The following is a 21,001-nucleotide window of genomic DNA, read 5'->3' as shown; positions in this document are numbered from 1 at the left end:
GGCGCCTCTGCTATCAGGCCTGAGTTTGATCAGTGTGACAGTATCCTGAAAACTGATACACTCACACGAAAACACACACCACACACTCTGTGGCCGTGACCTCAAGCTCCTCTCCACAATGCTGTTTTCTAACGCTTTTTGCATTTTAATGAGTATATGATATTTGGAGATTTAAGTGCTGCGTCAGCCTCCCTCCCTCCTTTTTTTTTTGCCTGAACATCTCAATCCTAAATTTGTGTTATGATTTATTCTGTGTTCATCGCCATGTAAGTGTTTATGTATCAAACATACTGAATTTAGCACTTTGACATAAGATTATACACAGTTGCATCCATCCATTCGCTTCCACTTATCCTTTTCGGGGTCGCGGGGGGCGCTGGAGCCTATCCCAGCTGTCATAGGGCGAGTGGCGGGGTACACCCTGGGCAGGTCGTCGGTCTGTCGCAGGGCTAACACACAGAGACAGACAACCATTCGTGCTCGCATTCACTCCCGCATTCACACCTATGGGCAATTTTGATTAATCAATTAACCTATCCCCACAAACTGCATTATCTCGGTGGGAGGAAGCCGGAGTACCCGGAGGGAACCCACGCAAACTCCACACAGAAATACCCCGGCCTGATGGTGGAATTGAACTCAGGACCTTCTTGCTGTGCAGTAACAGTGCTAAGCACCATGCAACCGTGCTGCCTACACAGTTGCAATCAAGGCTAATATTTTTTGACAGTTAACGTTTAGCTTTACGTGTGTCTGATTTAAACTATTGTGCTCTTAGTGACCGAAAGAATTGTTACTAGTATCAGCTATAAGATAAAACAGAAGTAAGAATATTAGGGAGAAAGGAGTGTGTATCGCTGCTGTCAGACATTTTTTTAAATAATTTAAACAAGCCAGAAAGTTAACATCCAGTCGACCCATCAGATTCCTTTCTCTTTACTATACTAGTGATGGTTTGCTGCATCATGACTTCAGACACCTCATTAGGTCAAAAAGACAGCGGTCCGACATACTGCATCGATTGGATCACAGCAGATGTCTGTTTCAGAGTCTTTTGGTCATTCACAGGCTTCCAGCAGTGTCACCCTGGTTTTGCTGGTTGTTAGCAGAATTTATTCACTATCAAAGAAATGTGCTATTTTGTTTTACTTTGAAGTGCATGTCAATATGTAGTTAATAGGTCCTGGGATACAGCGTGTACTTGGAACACACACATAATGAATGCAGTTATCTTCTCTACTAAAATGTTTTCTAGGGGAGTAAAATACGACAGTTTGAGGTGAGCAAGAAAGCATCCCACTGAGTGTAGACAAAAAAGTTGCATTGTTATTAATCCACAAACAGCTCTGAGTAACAAGAATGACTGTTGAACAAAGCAGGAATTGGGGTGAGTCATGTTGAAACATGGCCCAGCGGCGCATCGTGATGTGAGGGTTAGTTTTACATTGTTGTAAATAGTTGTTCATCAAAGACATCCTCTCAGCATGTAGCCTCACACAGCAGAGCATGCCAGCAACTTTGAAGTTCAAGAAGACAACCGCATATTGTCAGCATGTACGCAATTAAATGCATACACAACAGCATGGGGACGCACGTTGGAACACCTAATGAGCACCCGTGCAGATCCGTGCCGAAACTGTGATACGTGCATGTTTGTGCAAAGTTAACAAGCTCATCCGCACACTTGTGGCATATTCACGCTCAACAGGTTCGGCGTTCGCTTTGAAGCGTGGCTAGACAGTTACATTCCAGCACGGATCACAGCAGAGTTCAGCAGTAAGCAGAGCAGTGGTCTACAGAACGGGCTCTTTGTTAAGGAATAGTAATTTCTGGGTTTTAGACATAAAAATTTCTACAGTTATCATTAGAACGCCAGCTTGGTGGGAGTTTTGGCAGGTTAGGAGTTGACAAGTAAGGCCCCAGTCGCACAGGCCTAGACACCTATTAGCGCACAGGTGTCCAACTCCAGGCCTCGAGGGCCAGTGTCCTGCAGGTTTTAGATGTGTCCTTGATCCAACACAGATGATTTCAATAGCTAAATGACCTTCTCAACATGTGTTGAATTTCTCCAGAGGCCTGGTAATGAACTAATCGTTTGATTCAGTTGTGTTGCCCCAGGGTGAGATCTAAAACCTGCAGGACACCAGACCTCGAGGCCTGGAGTTTGACACCCCTGTATTAGCGACTGTCTGGCAACCACTGGTAACAAGGAAAAAAGGTGTAGGTGAGAGGTTGTTGGCTGTTGCTGCTTGAAATTGGTTGCAAAGAGGTATATGATGCTGCAGTTGCAGTTGCCTTGCTCACTAGCAGATTGCCGCAGTCGCCCGCAGTTTGTATGGAAATGACTGCCAAACACTTAACGGCTAATGAAACTGAAAAGTGCACCTCACACTGGAAACAGAGACCATTTGTTCATTTAAAGTGAATATGTTGCTTCAGCAGTAAGGCATAACTTTTACTTTGAAGACAGACGCTCTCTGTTTCCAGTTTGCGTTACACGTTTAAGGTTTCGCTACTGCTCAGTGGTTTGTTTGCAAGTGTTTGCAGACAAGTCTGCATCTTCCATGCAAACTAGAGGTCACAGCAGCAATCTGCTAGCAATCACAGCACTCAAAACTTAGCATTTGGTGCAACACCCTCAGCTGGTCAGGAAATATATTTTTTACTTGTTGTTTGTCCACTGTGACAAAATAGCTGTCAGTCAACTTGAATTTCATTGTTGGGAAGAGGGCGTAGAAGACAGAAATTGTACATGAGAGGAAGGGAGAAATGTATAGTGAATTTTTAATGTAAAGTGAGCAGGTGCAGGGCACATCATACAGTACCACGCGGTTTTTACCAAACATCAAACATCTTAGGACATTGTTTTATACGGTCAGACCTTTCCAGGCTTATGTATTGTAGACTCTTCATTTCACTCTCTGCACAAATTTGAAGCAATGTGTTGTTTTTACTTCTTATGGAAGTGTTCAGAAAGAAGGTGTTTTGATCAGCTTTATCAACAGGCAAGGCCTATTTTAAGTAGAAACTGAGATTTGGGAGGAAACCCAGGTAGAAAGGTTGTTTTCAGCCTCATCTACCTCTCATTGCTCCTTAGCCGCCTTGATTGCACCTATTGCCTGTTGTGAAAATGAATTAAACAATATAAGAAGAGAAAAATGGTTAATTGGGGACAAAACCTTTGCTAATGAGCAAATATTTGACTAGAATATAATTTGATACAGGGCAGAGCAGGGTGGGCAAGCGAGAGAATGATTGAGAGTTCAAAGTGCTGAGCCGAGGCCGTCGGTGTCTGTTTCAAAGGCGGCACGTGGCGATGGATGTGAGAGATTCGTTAATTCTGCAGAGCAGAGCACTGCCTTGAAGTTTACTAGGGTTACACGCGCAGCAGCTGGACGGACACACAGTCTCAAAAGCATACACAACCAGGTACAAATGCTGTCCACACGGGGACATAAAAGAGCGCACGTATGCTTATAGGCACCCACACACACATAAATCAAGGCAGATGCAGTAATTACAAGTTCAGCACACTCAGGTAATTTTATGCATAAATACAAACCCGTCAGTACAGAAACAATAATTTGTAGGACATACATTTAACTTTATTAAATGTTTCATTTGCAGCCAGATTTATTCTTTTGCTTTTTAACGCATAATAGTCGTTTAACACTGACACAAGCACATTGCTGCTGTTTTCGCATCCTTAAGGAACTGCTGCAGCGTTTCTGCCCCCTGCTGAACAGCAGGTTCGTCACTTGGCGAGGAAGCAATAATTTATCGATGGGGACATCATCTATTTTTGGAAGATGACAGTTGTTTTACGAGCCAGGATGATTTGAGGCTGGAGCAAATTACTAAATATATCTGACTTGGTGCAACATTAAGAGCCAGTGCATTTTCTGCATCCTATCAGATCATATACCTCAGTGTCTATTTAAGTTATCGGTCTGCAGTATATTTGTAAAGCAATGTCTCAAACAAGTTTTTCCAAATAGTTTTTTAATGTAATTAATTTTTTTTTTTTTGGTTTGTTTGTGTTTTGTTTGTTGGTGAAGTCACTGGTAACTAGTCAGACTTAACGCTTATGTAAAGCACACCTGGTGGACAGGTGTGTGGGATAATAAGTCATGCACGTTGTCCAGATCATTGACGAATAGTGTTTTAGTCACAAATGTTTCGAGTTTGAATGCTGTTATTGTTACTACCACATTCTTTAGTGCTGTGTTTTTGCTGAAACTTGTCGCTCCAGTTCATTTACAGCAATGCATATGTGCAGCCTTTCACATGCATGTTAAATATTGTTTAACCCATCTATATAGTACATTTACACACTTGGTTTCCACTTTTGTTATCTCAGAGGCCCTCCGTCATCCCCTCTGAGCAGCGAACGTGAAGTAATTCAGTAATTCCACTGAATCATTTCTGACCTTGTCTGGATTGCCTCCATCATGGCTAAAGCTTTACACTGCAGCTGTATGCTTGCCAGATTCCTGCATGGCGTCCGTATCGTCTCCATTTTTGGCTAATCTCCGTTTGTGTTCAGTGCTTGACCCTGCTCCTCTTTCAGCGAAGTGTGAACAGTGATGTAAAACAGCTACACGAATAAGCGCACATGCAAAGATTTATATACCATTACAGTAACACACAGATGGAAAAAAGGGTGAAAAGGAAAAGTAAGAACAACAAATTAAATACTTTACTTTCATACTGAGGCTTTAAAAAAACTAAATAAACCTAGCCAGATGCTTGTGCTACACAGACACGCACCCATGTACTTCACATTAACCAACACACAAAGAAAATTGAAAACTTGATCCTTTACTGTATGTTTTCAGAACTCATAAATCCCATTGCTGTGTGATGTTTATGAGGGAGTGTGTGGAACCACTTGTGCCTGTATGTTATTTCACCACCCTGTTGATATTTTACGCTCTGACACAGTCCATGTTCGGGGTTGGAGGAGCTCAAGATACTTCATGTGTTCCTCACTGTTGGTTTTTCATGACTAAACCGAGGACTCATTGTTGTATTAAGTCTGACCGCAAAGGGTCACAGTTTCTGAAAATATACCATACATATAAACAACTGCTGCAAAATGGATCTGCACTTATTAACACTCCATAAAAACCTAGCATGCTAATCACATATTGTGTATTTAAATAATATCAAATGGTGATTGAATAAGACAGGATTTGTGCTTCGTCAGCTGGAAGAGATATCACTGAACTCTCATTACCGTATATTCTTCTGGCACATTCTGGTGAATCTTTTTGCAACTACTGACTCATTGTAGCAGAAATGAGGAGGAAATAGAATTGCTATCGATCCCAGATGGAAAAATCCCATTCCTTTTAGTTAGGGCCGGGGCTCAGCAATAGGAAAACAGGTAGAAGCCCTCAATTGTGTATTATTATGTTGGTATATTAAGTTTCAATACATTCAGTACACTATATGGATAAAACTATTCTGCCTTACTCTATTCTATAGGTTTAACGTGTAGGTAGGTTTATTAATGGTACACCAGTAAGCCACCTGAGAGATAATTTAACTATATATATATAGATATATAGATATATTTATATGTAGACATACACCCCTTAGATATCGTGGATATCTTGGTTAGCACTACACTAACTACAGAAAAGAATTCACCTAAAAAAACATGGAACGTGTAAGATGTTTATAACACTGTGATAATTTAAATGGACTGTCAAGAACAATGTAATAGCTTTGCTGAAAAGCTGATTTGGAACCAATTAACCAGTTATTATTAGTCTTAATATGTATGCAACCATAATACCGATACAGTCCATTTAGTTTTCTATAGCAGTTGCATTTGAAAGTAATTTGAACTATGACACAGACCTTCAGCTACTTTTTATTATTACTATCACTGTCGAGTTTCAGAAAAATCAAAGGATTGATTTTAAGTGTGCCGTATTTTCCAAACAACACGGTAATAACGACGGCCCGCTAGCAGGCTTAACCAAAAATAGTGCTTTGTTGTGTATCTGACGGACGAAAGCTAAACAGGTCCACACCACTGAAGTTGCAGCATTTTTACAAACCAATTCTGGTTCATCCGTTTCATTCAACGATCCGCTTTCGCTCTTCTCATTCTGCGTCGCCGCCATGTGTGTATGTAAACAAAGGCACTGCGCATGCGCGTTTTACCCATATTCTATCGTAGTATTTCATTTTCCTATCGTTGCCCAAAATTACACCGGTATTACCATGAACGGTATGATATAGCCCAGCCCTACATCTCGTGTTTTTAAACGTACAATAATTTTCCATTAAACTTGAACTTTGGCAGCACGAGTGCGCTCCATTTTACAGAGGAGAAAATGTGTATCTCAACAGCTTTCATTGATTATGAAAAATATAAATTCACTGCTCACTAGTGTTTCAAGTATAGTATTTATTACATACATAATGACACTGTGGTAAACGCATGTAATGAGGAGAAATTTGAGCTTATAGTCCTGCTTTATTCTTCAGACACAGTGTGGACAAGAGCACTGACTTGTAGCTTATAAACTTAATATGAATTAATTTAGAAAAGGATTTGTTAGATAGAGAACAAAGGGAACACTACAGTATAATACAGCTGTACAGTGGATCTCTAAAAGTTGCAGTGCTGAGAAGTCTGTAGCTGTTGCGAGCCTATAGGGTGGTAGGATTTACTTCCTGGAACAATTTTTTATTGGCAAGCATTTTTAGCCAAAACCCAACTCTCTGGCTTAAATTAGTTACCTGGAAGCATCAGCTAATTGAGGATTTGGTGCATAGGTACTGAGAATTTTAAGGGCTTTTCTGTTCTCAATGGGTTTTTTGTTGTTGTTATTCAACACTCATAGCTACACATGCAGTCAGAACTTAATCCAAGCAGGTTGTGCTTTCAAGAAAATGAAAAGGGGGGAGGGGGGTGCTTTGAGGGGCAAAACACACGAGCACCACAGCAGTTTAGGTTATAGCAACCACTGTTGGGTGTAACAAATGATTAAAGTATGCATTAGTGTAATTGCATTCCATTTTTAAGTAATGCAGTAATGTAACAAGTTACTTTAATAATGCAGTAATCACATTACAGTTATGTTGTTACTTGTGTTGCAAAGGTTCTTCAGTTATCTGCATGCTGGTTGGTTAAAAAGTGTTTGTTTTTTTTTCTTCCATTCATGTCACTGAGCAACATGAAAGTAACGAATGACTTTTTCCAGAAGGTAGTTAAGTAACATGCTGCGTTAGTTTTTACAAAAGTGTTGTGTAAAGAACATTTAGGCCAAGTTACTGACACAAAGAACAACTAAGCAGATTTTTAACTTTTGTTTTATAAGCATTTTATTACATGTGTGTTTTCAGTGTAGACGTGAAAAGACATTTAGAAAGCTGAAGGTTTAACTAATTTTGTGTATTCGAAATTACCAGAAATTACTTTTGTAAGTTGTAGACCAGAGCCGCATGTTCCATTACTGAATCCATTTTATTTTTTTTTGCGTTTTTACATAGTTTCAAAACTTACATTTATCCAACAAGAGATGATTGGTTATTTGTAGCAGACTGGTTCTTAGCAAGTGTATCCTATATTCGACTATCTGAAGCAAAGAAATTTGAACTATTGCCACAAGGTCACTGTAGTAGGAAAGCTTTTTGTCACTTTCTACCCAAGTGTTACTGATGAGATAGTACTCTGACTGTATTCATTGCACTGTTAAAGCATGTATGCCCACTTGCACTTGATTAAAAGAACAGCAAAGAACATCATCGGTTTTTGTTAAAAAACAGAGTTCAAGAAAATGTATATTTTGTGGATTTATGGAGTGTTCCCAATCTGTCAAACTCTGCTCTTTGTAGCCAGAAAATTTGGGTTTTTCGTATGATTAGTTTTAGAATATTTTCTGGTTTCTTCTTGACCTTACTGAGTGACTGACAGTTGGACATACAGACTCAGACATGCCACTGCGTGGTTATGAAATACAGCCAAGCCTCAGGTGAATGTAACAGATCTGACATAAACCAGACACACACATACACAGATGGTTAACCCAACAGTGGAAACCAGCACCTCTACCTCCTCAACGCATGATGCTATGATAGTTTTTTCCTACAAATGTGTGTGTGCGTGCATGTGTGTGTGTGTGTGTAGACAGAGTGGAAACAGCAGGTTGCCTTTTTTCATGACCATACAGTCACCCTCCTCTCTCATGCATCTACTCATACCTTACACACATACAGGTGGCTGTAATTAGTGTGTAGAGCCCATTCATGGCACAAGATCAAACTGTGGGCCGCTCAGTTTCAGGAACTACAGAGCCCTGTTCAGAGTTAGACATACTCACTTAACCACATTCATTGATGCACACACCTTTGCTCTGTAGTCCTCATGCTGTGTTTCTAATGTGATGCTGGCATACGAGAGGCTTCCCCTTAAAATGTTTTTGTTTAGTCTGCTCATTCAAAAGAGTTCTGTTTGACTTAACAGCAGAAACTTACACACTGTGTAAGTATTTACTTCAGCGAGGAGAGAATACAGAGAGAGAAGGTGGAGAGCAGGGGATTATGGGTTAGATAAGCCCGAAATGTTCAACATCTCCAATCAGCCATAAGACTGCACACATTTGGTTTTTGCTGCAACGGTAGGCAGAATCTACACAGCTGGGAACAAGGTTATGAAAGCAGGAATAATGCTGCTGGAGAAAATCACACAGCTCTGAGCGGTCAGCTTTTTCATTCTGGTGATCAGGGAGCTTTCTCTGTGAGTTTATTTGACGTTTTTTTGGCATTCAGTCTCTCGGTTGGGTTTATTTAGTCTTCTGAAAGCCTTGATGGTAAAAACACTTAGTGGTAAAACTCCTCTATTTCATTGTGTTCCTTTGGTTAATCAATGGTATACTTGGTAATAGTCCATAGATGTTCCGCCTTCATATGAGCAGAATATGTGCAGAACTGTGCAACTGGCCAGTCAGCTAACTTTACAAGGCTTTGATTTATTGTAAACATTGTTTTTTACGTTTTCTAAGACCTTGTTAATGCAGCCAGCCTCTCCGAACAGCCTATCTCGGTCAATCAGGCCGGCTGACTCTGTTATTTGCTGTAAATGACTGCTGAAAACTCATTTCTATAGGTTAACCTTTCCTTCCCCTTCATTCTTGGCCATAGTTTGCAACCATTTGCATGTATGTGTGTAATTTGGAATGAATGCCTGCCGGTATGGCTGATTACGTGTCTGTATGTTTGAGCAAGTTCACTTATCTTCAGTGTGTGGCTTTTATTTGAACTGTAAAGCACTTTGGAACTCTGTGTTTTGAAACATGCTATGCAAATAAAGTTATTATTGTTCTTACTTTATCTCCAATTTCCGAGGCCCACTACAGTATTTAAAAAAAATACTTCCCCCAGTTTCATTTGAAACTGGATGTAATATATAATAAAAAGGTTTTTTGTCTGACGGATTTTGCTTAATAGCTAACTAAAATATGCCTTTGGTGCCTCTATTTCAACCCCACAGACAGTTCTGTGTTTAAAGCTGGCTTAGCTGTATCTGTTGGTGCAGCATAGCTGAATAGTGAGGTAAATGTTGCTAATTTTTGTTCCACTAAAACTTATGAACTGATATGGATAAATGAGGAAAATGTTTTTGGAGCTTACTGAGTTTGGAAAAACTGAAAAGTAGCTGCTGCTGGTTTCCAAAATGATCTGCCATATGCACCTCTTTTCAAATTCATCCAGCTTTAAAAAGTTACATTGGATTCGGGACTCTAGTCAATCAGAGTCATTACCTTGATTTAAAATACAAAATCAGAATTAAAGATTTCCTGGATGTCACCCCACCTTTATCCTCACACACATGCACCCTGAGCCGCCTCAGATTTTCCCCTATTTTAAAACACATGCTGCTAAGGAATGCTAGGTAATCAACCCCATATTTAGATCGCCTCGTGAATTAGTTGTGTGCGTGTTTCTGTTGGATTTGTTCACACCAAATAGGTCAGAAAGCTGGAATCAATTTCCCTCCCGAACATTGATGTGTGTTCATCATATTTCAGAGTCCGGGATGGCACATCGTGTAGTCACATTTGTAAACAGCATCGTAAAGTTGCTCTCGTAAAAAAAAAAAAAAAAAAAAAAAACTGGTGTACGGGGGCCAGTGGAAAGGGTTGGACAAGTGAATGGGGTTAGCTGGAAGAGAAACTCCATCAGGTGTTGGTGTGCGCATGTCTGAGTGTGTCTGCATTTGAGGGGTAATGAGATCAAATGTTCCTGAAACATTTCAGAGCAAAAGATGTTTTTCTTATGAGCATACAAGGATTTTTTTCAGCTCAAAAATTAGTTATGCGTGTGTGTGTGTGTGTGTGTGTGTGTGTGCGTGCGTGCATGAATTAGTACTTTAATGCATGATGGAAAATGTCTTCACCTCTAGCACATGTCACCAGTGTGATCACTGGCCACTAAGTAGTCTGAGCTTACAAATGTACAAGCAGTTAATATGTCATTTAAGCCAGTGTTGCTCCTCACACGGAGCAGAAGTTAACTGCAGTGTATGAGTGTCTGCCCTGTGGATACAGCTAATAAATCTCTCTCTCCATACTGTTGCCTTTTTCTCTCCAACTCTCTTTTCATCTTTCCCTCCTGCTGCCTCCTGACCTATTCAAAAAGTCAGTCGTATCCCGTCTTGTTTGCTCTCTCTCTCTGTGTCGCAGTCCCTTTCACTGTCTCTCACTCCCATGCTGTTAATAGAGGACAAAGCAGCACAAGTTGTAATCATTTCCATAAGGCTACACAGCATCTGCACAGCCAGTAGTGGAAATCTGCGTCTGTGTGTGTGCATTTTGGAATGAACTACACATGTGCACACGTGTACACTTACTGTTTTCTCTGGAGAACATGACAGCTTTATGCATACATAAAGTGACTGCTTTTACCTATACACCATGTATGAGGGGGCAAATCTTAATTGTGCAAACGTCTTGTGTAAAATGGGTTTTGGGCAAGCGAGCTAAAGGAGAGAAAAAAGACAGAACGGAAAGGTTGACGGAAAGGTAACAGAAGTTTAGTTAAAACTTGCTGGATAAGATCTGCTCATTATTTTATTATCGCTTCATCTTTAAACTTTTAAACCGGAAAAATCTGATTTGGAGAAAACAAATGTCATCAGATTATCTGCAATTACACTGAATTCAGTTCATTGTTTTGTCTATTTTCTTCACATTTGACAAGTGGGCTTGATCAGATGTGTGTGCTCTCAGTCAACTCTAAACATTATTATACTTAAACACCAAGTAAATAACTGACCGGGGAAATACTAGACTGAAAAACATTAGTCGTTCGGTGCAGGCAGTTACTGGCATTTTGTTACGTTTGCAGATATGGGCCGTGGAGTTCAAAGAGTCAAGTTTGCACAGTTTTCAATGAGCCACACTTATAAAGTTTCACACGAACATGAAAGAGGACTATAAGAAGAAATGTTTTGTCAAAATATCAACCCTGCTCTTAGGTGCTGTGTGTTATAGACCTAAACTTTTCATTATTTTATTTTTATTGACACTTTCAGATTTATAGCCATGTGTGTGATGAGGCTTTTGTTTGTTCCCACACACTTGGAGGATTACATGAGCTGCTATTTACATATTAAACACAAGCCATACTGCATAATCTGTCCACAGACTATCCACAGTCCTATATTTATCTAGAGCTACAGTGTGTATATCTAACCATTTATTATAATCACTTTGGTGTAGAGTTGCAACAGACTATGCATAAATATTCTGAAAAACAATGTTGCTGGAGAGAAAAGTATGTTTGGAACGTAGGCTCGAGATGCTATGGTGTAATACTTTGTGAAAAAGAAACAGACGGATGTAAAAAGAGAAGTTTTGGATGTTTCTCTCTTTGCTATTTAAGTTTCAGAAATGTGTGTAACCTTTGGTGTTATTCCATCTCCCACAATAGTAGGCTTATAACAAAAGACAGAAACCCACAACATGTGGTTTCGTTGTTTCCAGAGTCTCATTGAACTGATTGAATTATAATGATAGTGTGTGTTTAGGTAGAGGGTCAGAGCACTGACAGGCCAAACAACTGCCGAAGGACAAATGTTGTTTATTCTGCTGGCTCTTATAAAAGATGGGTTTGGAGGAAGATGTATGCTAACACAACTGTACTGAAAAATTGGGATTTAACATTGTCAAACATTCAGTTCTTTTTTTAGACTGCAATTTCACCCTCCTACCCAGGTTTCTTTTTTAAATACTATTGTAATACTGTCCACTTTAAATGCCGTCAGCCCATCTTGTGGCCATTATTAGATTGAAACAGTCGCATAAATAATAAATAGGTGCCCTGCTCGGCCTAGTTGAAGGTCAGAATGTGCACAGGTGCCATCCTTTTTCACCACTGATAAACTAAAAGCAACCCAGTGGTCATGTGCATGTAAAGGCTGTAGTTGAATATTTTTAGCATATTATATTATTGCTTATTATTGGTAGATGAGTTGAATTGCAATGCAAAATGTAGTGTTTGGGCTTAATGAGTCTTTAAAACTAAAATATTTTGAACTTCTCATCCAGATTTCTAGGCACTGTGGTCTTGACTGCAGGTTCATAATAATGAACACCAAGTAGAAGTGAAAGTAATCAGTCATTGAGAACATAACAAATTCCTTCCATCTATTTTCTTCTGCTTATTCAATTCAGCGTTCCTGGGGGAGCTGGAGCCTTTTCCAGGGTACACCCTGAACTGGTCGCCAGTCTACTGCCAAACAACAAAGCATGCTCAAAAAAAAGTAAATCAAAGGAAACTATAACAGAGAACAGAGCTTTCAGTAAAGCTGTGCTATTATTAACTCAGGGGATTGGGGAATGGTCTTTTTGTACAGCCATCACATACAGAATAGAGACAGGTTTTCTTAATAAAATGAATAAAGTCTGACTGAAAACAGAAAGTTTTAGCTTGTCAAACTACATCTGTTGAAAAGAATAATATCTATATCTAATTCAATAATATGTTCAAAACTTTATAATATGATTGAAAGCTACAAATATCAAATATTATTTCAAGGTAAACAGTTAATATTTACTGTTGATTTAGCTTCTTCTTTAAAGTGAAAATGTAATCTGTGTAATGTTTTAAGGTTATTTTGTGGTCTTTCTGATCATTTGCACAGCATGCACTGTGGTTTAGATCCAGCTTTGGTCAAAACTGCAACCCTCTACAATATTTAGGGAGCTTAAGTGAAACTAAGTTCTCCTTGGATGAAGGTTTAACTGAACAATGGTTCTCCTTTCAGTGTTGTGTAAAATGCCTTTGCTTGTGGTAGCTCCTGTCTGAAATAAGAAGTCAAACAAGTTTGTGAAGAAAGCTGTGGCTGCATGAAGCCTGAAACTATGACGATGGTCAATTTTAGAGGACTAACAGTGGTTTACAGGGTTTGTCAGACACACAAACTCACATCAGGACTGCTGGTTTTGGCCCTGAAGCTGCAACAACCAGCGGTCAGCAGAGGCTGACCTAGAAACATCCTTTTCTCTCCCTCAGACATGCACACACATCAGCTTAATCGCATGCACGCACGGAGGTTCTGTCCACATATCCAATGTCTCTCTATTAAAACGTGGAAGGACATGACCCTTTAGGAAAACACTGCCCCCTGGACACACTCGTAGATACATACACACACTGGACTGTGGGAGTCATATTTCTGAGCGTGCTCATGTACAATTGCTGCCTTTTCTCTAAAGACATGAAAGCAAATACAAGAAGAGGTTATACAAATACACACACTCTCAGAGGGGTATGCGGCCGGTTAAAGTGTGAAATGTAGCACGCTGTTGAACCATTTCCCCCCTGTAGATGTAGATTTAGACAAAGATGAATAAAAAGAAACAAAGAAGCAAAGAGGCGGAAAATGAAAAAGAGATGCAAAGCGCAAGAAAGAGGAAGGAGTGAATGTTCAGTTCAGAGCCAGGCAGGAATATTTAAAGGAGCGCGACCATAAATTTTATACTCATTGTGGATTTGCACATCAGAAGCTACAAGCGCACATGTTTTTACAATTATGGCACTTCACAACAGGTAGCAAACTGCATACTTTCAGTGGAAAATATGGATTTGTATCCACTGCCTGTACAGACACATAGAAAAAAGTCCTTGCACATCTTCTTCAAGAACTATAAATCTTCACAATGATACAGCAGAGACAAGCACAAAGATATTATGTACATGATGTTATAATTTGACACTGACCAGAAACATGTGGCCCAAAAGCAGATGGAAAATACAAAAGGTAGGGCCAAAGTCAAACCTTTTCTTGTTTATCTTGTTTTAATTGTGCAGTGTTGGTTTAATTGTGGTTTTTAACCATAGTTTTTTGTACTTTCCAGACCCTTTTTAACCTGTTTTTCTACCATATACCTCACTAGTAGTGGAAACATTATGCTAAAGGGACACTTAGTGCATTCAAAGGTGATACCAAGGAATCACGAACAAGCATCTGTATGCAATGAGTAGGAAGTTAGTTTGGCCAATGTCCAACATTTTGTTATTCACCACTAGACCCTCATCATCCTCATCTTTGCTGTTTCTGAATATTTCATTGTTGGCAGTCCTTACACACTGGTCTTCATGTGTGTGTGTGTCCGTGTGTGTGTGTGTATTAGCTGTTGTCAGCACCAGGCAATGTATCTGGCCGAACATTAGAAGGTGGAACAAGATCAGAAGAAAGCATTTTGTTTATTAAAAGCAGCTGAAGCAGGGAGGGTATATTTTCGACTATGTGTGTGTTCAACTTGAAACAAACAGCAAAACGTTAAGTCTGCCCCCGCAGCCCTGCACTCATGTAACCGAGCTGAAGAAAGGTATGAAACTGGCTCCGCTGGCAGAAACCGTTTGAAAGCCTGGTTGTTGAACGTGCTGACAGATTGCAGATTTCACACTGAAATATGTATTTCTACTCACTAAAGGGCAAGAAGACTGAAAATCTCATTCAGTCACATTCAAAACATAAACAATATTTAGTGCAGTTGAGTCTTGGTTTGTTCTTTTGTCTCAGAGTCTCTCAGTCGAAGCCGTCTACAAGCATCTTGTATTTCTAGTAGCTTTGTTTAAGTAGTAGTACCTGGTACCAGGTCCTTTTTAGTAGTTTCTAAAAAGGACCTGGTACCAGTAGTTCCAAGTGAGTTGAACTGAAAATGTGACGTGAACAAACTGCATGCCACTGATTGGCCAGAGAGTGACTGCATGAGTCATGAGAGTTCTTCGAAAGAATTAAACCGGCTATTTTTGAAACCCAGCAATGACAACACTGTGATCCAATGACGAAAAACAGACGTTTACTATGGGTTTAGCAGCAGGTATACCATCGCCTCAATGTCCTCCATTGCTGTGTTGTGGTTGTGTCACATACAAATGGCATCTTGGGACTCATCTGCAATGGAAAATGACCAGTCGAGTCAAGTTGAGCTGAGGTGCTAGTAGAAAAGAGAAATTGGAGACATTTAGACCTTTTTTTGCATCTCTGAAGAACAAGTTTATCTTAAATGTTATCACAGTTTTGAATTACAGGTAATAAATATTTGCAAGGTTTTAATGACTAAGTCACCGACAAGCCACAATTTTTTGTGAGTCTAAATAGTCTAGTCTTTTAATCATGCAACATAATCATTCATTTTTTTGTAGCTTTTAAAGAAATATATGGTCACTTAAGTACTTTGGATATTCTGTTTGGCCGTGCTGTATGGACAGTTGAAGGTTTTTAAAGCCTTCATCTGTGAGTGGGTCTGCAGGAGATCTGCCAAGTAAGATTTACAAGGCGATGGGAGGGTTTGCTTTCTGGTAAGAGTGCTAAACCACGTTCCCCCTTTAGATTAGACCCCCTTGCCGCTCGGCTTCAAACACCCTGCCTTTTCTCAGAACTAGCCGTGCATGTGGCAGGAGGGAGAGATGAAGGGGGAGTCCGAAAGAGGCAAGGAGGAGTGAGGTTTGACAGGAATACCGGCACCTCAAGTTACCATTTAGCTAAATAATGCTAGAACACACACATCTACACATGCACTGACACACCCATGGAGAAATTCATATCTCACACACACACTGGACTCCCAGTATACTATTAATACCAACCCAGAAGATGCAGGTCATGTCTTGTATTTGCATTTCACGTGTTTTTTGTTCCATCATACAAAAAGTGATGCTTTAAAGACATTTGGCGCTGCATTAAACACTCTAAGCTTTCAGGTGATCTTCTAAAATCCCCAAAAAATGGTATAGACCAGCATGCGCAATAAACATCACACACAGATACACACACGTTCTGCAGGTGGTCCAAGGCTGTTTGGTTCCCTTTTCTATTCCTTTCATAACCAGCATCAGGTGTTGGTTGAAGTTTCAGGTTCAAGCCAAGAAAACCACGTACAACCCCACATGTATTCTGACAGACCTGATATTGGACTGTATCAGACCTCCCAGCTCCCTGCCATCCCCTTTAAAGGCCCCTTTTGGATGCAATGACTCTATCTTGAAGCTTTCCCTTGCATGAAGGTTCAGACAGATGTTTGTATCTTTTTGATAATCATTGGAGGAAGACGTGGAGAGAGAGGGAACCTGATACACCAGCATTAAAGCAGTGTGATACTGTAGTGTGTGATTAAACACATTGTATGAAGAAAAAAGGTTGTTCCATTTCATTTTTCACCAAGTGGGAAATTTTCCCTTTGCTACAAAGTTGAAGGACCAAATTTAAGACCATGGTTTCTCAGAGACGTGAGTCAGGGTTTAAAAACTGCAGGGCCTTGGGTAAGCATGGTAGGGGAGTAGCATTAATTTCAAGGCTTTCATTGCTGGTAAATGCACTAACTTACTGAATCATATTGTTTGTCATTTGGTTTCCTGATTTAACAAGTATATGGTGGTGATTCACGGCTGAGCAGTTTAAAATTACACGGTGGACAGCAGAACACTGGCTGGAAAATAGGTTTTTGAAAGCCAGACTTCACAGTATACTGTAAAATAATTGTTCTCTAAATATTGCTTTGACTGAAATTACTATTGCTTGGCTCTCAAGAAGCTTTTACACATTTAACTTGAATTTACCTGCCCTTCATCATTTCTAGGATTGTTTTACGACTTTTATTGCTGCAGAGATCTCACTTAAAAAACTTCCTTTCTAGAGTGAAAACAATGATGCTTCTGTATTTCTCCTTCCAGCTGGTAGGAGATAAAACAGTCCTCTGATTGTAATTTGCAGGAATCGAGCAAATAATCTTGATTTAGTTATTATTAATCTGTGACTCTCTTTCATAGTGTGTTTTTTGTTCTGTCCCCCCTCACCCCAGTCAGTCATGGCAGATGGCTGCCTGCCTGAGACTGGTTTTGCTGAGGGCGTCTTCCTGTTAAAATTGAGTTTTTCCTTCCCACTGTTGCCAAATGCTTGCTCATAGGTGTTTCTCTGTTTTTTGGGGTTTTCTCTATATTATTGTAGGGCTTTTACCTTACAGTATGTAGCGCCTTGAGGTGACTGAGGTGACTATATAAGTACATTTTAATTCAATTGAACTGAATTGATTTTACATTGAAACACTGGTCCTTTAGTGCAGCTGTAGCATGTAAAAACAGCAGTCAGATACCGATAAAATAAAACCTCCACTTTTGCATTCAGAAAGATGTTTATTTTACTTAAGCAGTACAAGTGGGCTGTTTAAAATAGTAACTTTAAAAACAAATAATTTCAGGTATTGTTGTTTTGTTTTTTTGTTTTGTTTTTTAATTTAGGGTCAATCCTCAAATCCCACCTCTTGTCTTCCTGTCTCTCTTTTTCCCTCACCAGATGATTCCAGTTCAAGAAATGGAGCAGGACCAGCCCACAGTGATTCTGAACATGCCCCAGAGCTTGCCGGGAAACTGGGTAAGCACTCGTGACTTCTCAGTTCTCATCACTATCGAGATATAAACATTTGAAAATGAGAAACAAGCTTAGAAGTGAAACCTGAGACAGCATGTGTAACAAGTACAGTAGCCGATTGTACAATAAACACCTTGCACACTGTCAGGAGGGGAAATGACGAGGGTGTCTGCCCACACACAGACACACAAATACGCGCAGGCACACATCGGGGTGCCTGTTTGTGCAAGTAATTGGCTCTGACAGAGTGGAGAGCAGTCTATTTGTGTGAGGTGTGATTTGGGCGGACGCATTCCTTCCTTTCCCCCCTCCCAAGTGTTCCTGGACCCTCTTGTCATGTAGCTTAACCCTTCTTTCTTTACTTGTTGTTATCACTTCATCAAACTCTCTCACCTTCACCTCTTTCTTTTTGCTCTGTCAGTTCAGACACACTTCTGCTGCACTTCTGTTTCTCTTCTCTTCTGTGGTCATTTAAGCAACCAAACATATGTTTATATATAAATATCAACATAAATTCTTGCTCTGTGTTTACAGGACCTTTTATGGCATATTATCTAAACTGAATGATAAATCATCTTAAGTGCATGCACTAACACAACAGTTACACCATATATGGTATTACGCTTATAACCTTTTTTTCCAGAGTTAAATGAAAAGTGAAGATAGTGGAAAACACCGGCCAGTTATTTTCAGACATAAAAAGAATGGTATCAAAATAAATCAATTATAGATTACTGGATACACTGATACTAGGCTGTCATCTATCATACGTACTGACTTTTTACTGGGAGAAGAAACAATAGCCAAGAAAGTGTGTTAGTTAAATTAAAGAATCCGAGGAGAGTAGTGTTCAGACTAACTTTCAATAAGCTGTCAATCAGAATCCAAAAAGTTTTATTAACACCTCATAAACTTATAAAAACCTTATAAAATTGAGCTCACAATCATTTTTGTTAAGAAACAGATAGATTTCTAGTTTTTGAACAGGAATCAGTTGGAGGCAGCCAGTAGATCTAACTAAATTTAATCTTTATATAAGATAAAAATTGTGTTTTTTTTATTCTTTTGAACAAATTTGTCCTTACTTTTCTTTATTTAAGAATCTAGTTGGTATTATTAGTCCTGAAGTCCAATTCTTAACCTAAATCTTTACTTAAATCTTAACCCTAACTTATTTTAACCCTGCACAGAACCTCACCAGAACTACTCGCGTTGGGAATTATCTCGTCTGTCTCAGTATAGCATCTAAAATCCGTGCTGGATTTCATACGGCTCTTTCTGTCCCCCGCATGCACGCTCTGTCCCACCGTGGCTCTCCTACTTTTGGTCTCTGGCACACCGTCTGATCAAAGGCAGTCAGTCGGAGGGTCAGCAGTATTTTTACACTGTGAAGTGTGGCGCTGAAGTGGCCCCCGAGACCCAGAACAAGCCTGCCCTTTTGCTCACTCTGGCTCTCACCTTCTCCCCTCTCTCGATCGTGGCTTTTTTTGTTCGCCCTTGCTTCTCTCGCCTCTGTTTTTTTTCTTCTGCTTGTTCACGTGCCCTCTCTTTTACCTTTGCTTTTTATTGTTTTAACTCGGTCTCTTTATCGTTGTTTTTTTTAACTATCACTTCAAGTTTTATTTGTCTGTTCTTGGCAATCTATCAGTCTTCTGAAGCTGCTAACCTTAATATGAACTTCACTTTTTTGCCTTTCATCTGTTTTCCTCTTAACTTGTGTTTGATTTGGTTCATCTTAGACAGTATAAATCAGTTTATTTCCATTACACCTCGCCGTATTCTATTCATTTTCCAGTCTCATCTTTGTCCAGTCTAGTTCAACTAAACTTTGTTTTGGCTCTTTCCCAGACTTACCAGTTATTTTCAGTCTAAACACATGCACCGGTTGAATTTGTGTACCCATCAAAGCTGTACATTAAACTATGAATCATTGTCTCATCCAGGCTACTTTCTTTCCTCGCTCTTTGTTAGATATGTTGACTCTGTCTCGTCACAGCTCAGCTGTGGTCCGGTAGCTTTTCTCAGACTCAGGGTGCACAGAGGTGAGACTTAAAAGCCTTTCCGGTATGTTTGTTTTGTTATCCTGCCCAGCTTCAGGCCTGTCGGCAGAGAGCTGTGTTTCCACTGAGTAATGCAGCTGTACTGAAATCTCCTAATTTGAGCGCACAAACCCGTCACATAACTCTTCTCCCTGTTTGTTTATCCAGAGCTAGAATAATAACTGTGTCTAAAGAAAGAGATGAAACTGCACTAGTTTCAGGGTGATTTACCTTCCCGGTTGATGGCTATCTGCTGTGGCTAAAATATGAGGGCTGTAAAATCAAGCGCTCCTGTGAGTGATTTCCTCTCCTGTCTACTGCTTAGGTTTTTCTTTACCTCTTTGATCTGTTTTCACTGATTGTTATGCTTTTTAAATACAATGTGTATGTATGAATAGACTAGACTGAGGTATTGTCGAGCAATGAAATATTTGTGGTACTAAATGGAGTTAATTCTTGCATTCGGTAGAAGGATGTGGATATTTGAACAGCTTTATGCATGGAATGAATGGCTGTTTGGTGTGATGCTAGGTCACTGTCTAGCTTTTTATGACTTGTGCAATAACAACCGAGTATTTAAAGTGATGCTACGCTCTTGTATAGCTGCTTTCTGGTTTTTAGAAAGCAGTTCCCATGGACGCTTGATTTCAAGTCCAATGCATGGCCTTTTTATGAGCAGGAGAGGGGTACCAATGTGGATCAGTGGAAAATGTGTGTGTTTTCAGTGATGTAAGTCTTCTGTGTCAGGGAGAAGAGGAAGTGATTCAAGTTTTTTTCTTAAACAAAACAATTAGGGTTTATTACAGCAAATTACACTGTATATACCAAGAGGCACGTTGCCATATGTTGTTACAGCACAACATGGAATTCCTGGCACTGCCCGCAGAAATGACTTCAGTCTGCTTTACGCTCCTCGCACTGCAAAAACTGTACATCACTCACCAAGTCTCAGTCCTCGCTCAGTTAAATTTTGTTAACAGCAAAGCAGGTGATTTCATGGTGCATAATTTATGATTATGAACAAGCTCTGGCAGTTGGAGGAACATAAAATGAATCTGTAATCCCA

General features: G+C 39.8%; 1 protein-coding gene across 1 annotated transcript in view; it reads left to right on the top strand.

Moving 5' to 3' along the window:
• fgfrl1a (fibroblast growth factor receptor like 1a) overlaps positions 1-21,001 on the top strand; it is a 71,446-nt gene that overhangs the window by 41,535 nt on the left and 8,910 nt on the right. Inside the window, exon 4 of the mRNA XM_084907784.1 lies at positions 17,822-17,899. Coding sequence (XP_084763910.1) covers positions 17,822-17,899 — 78 coding nt within the window. The remainder of the gene's footprint in view (positions 1-17,821; positions 17,900-21,001) is intronic.

This window comes from Perissodus microlepis, chromosome 2 (genome assembly GCF_051167445.1).
Source record: "Perissodus microlepis isolate ML-2025 ecotype Zambia chromosome 2, ASM5116744v1, whole genome shotgun sequence".
NCBI classification, from domain to species: Eukaryota; Metazoa; Chordata; class Actinopteri; order Cichliformes; family Cichlidae; genus Perissodus; species Perissodus microlepis.
This window is presented reverse-complemented; position numbering and strand designations above follow the sequence as displayed.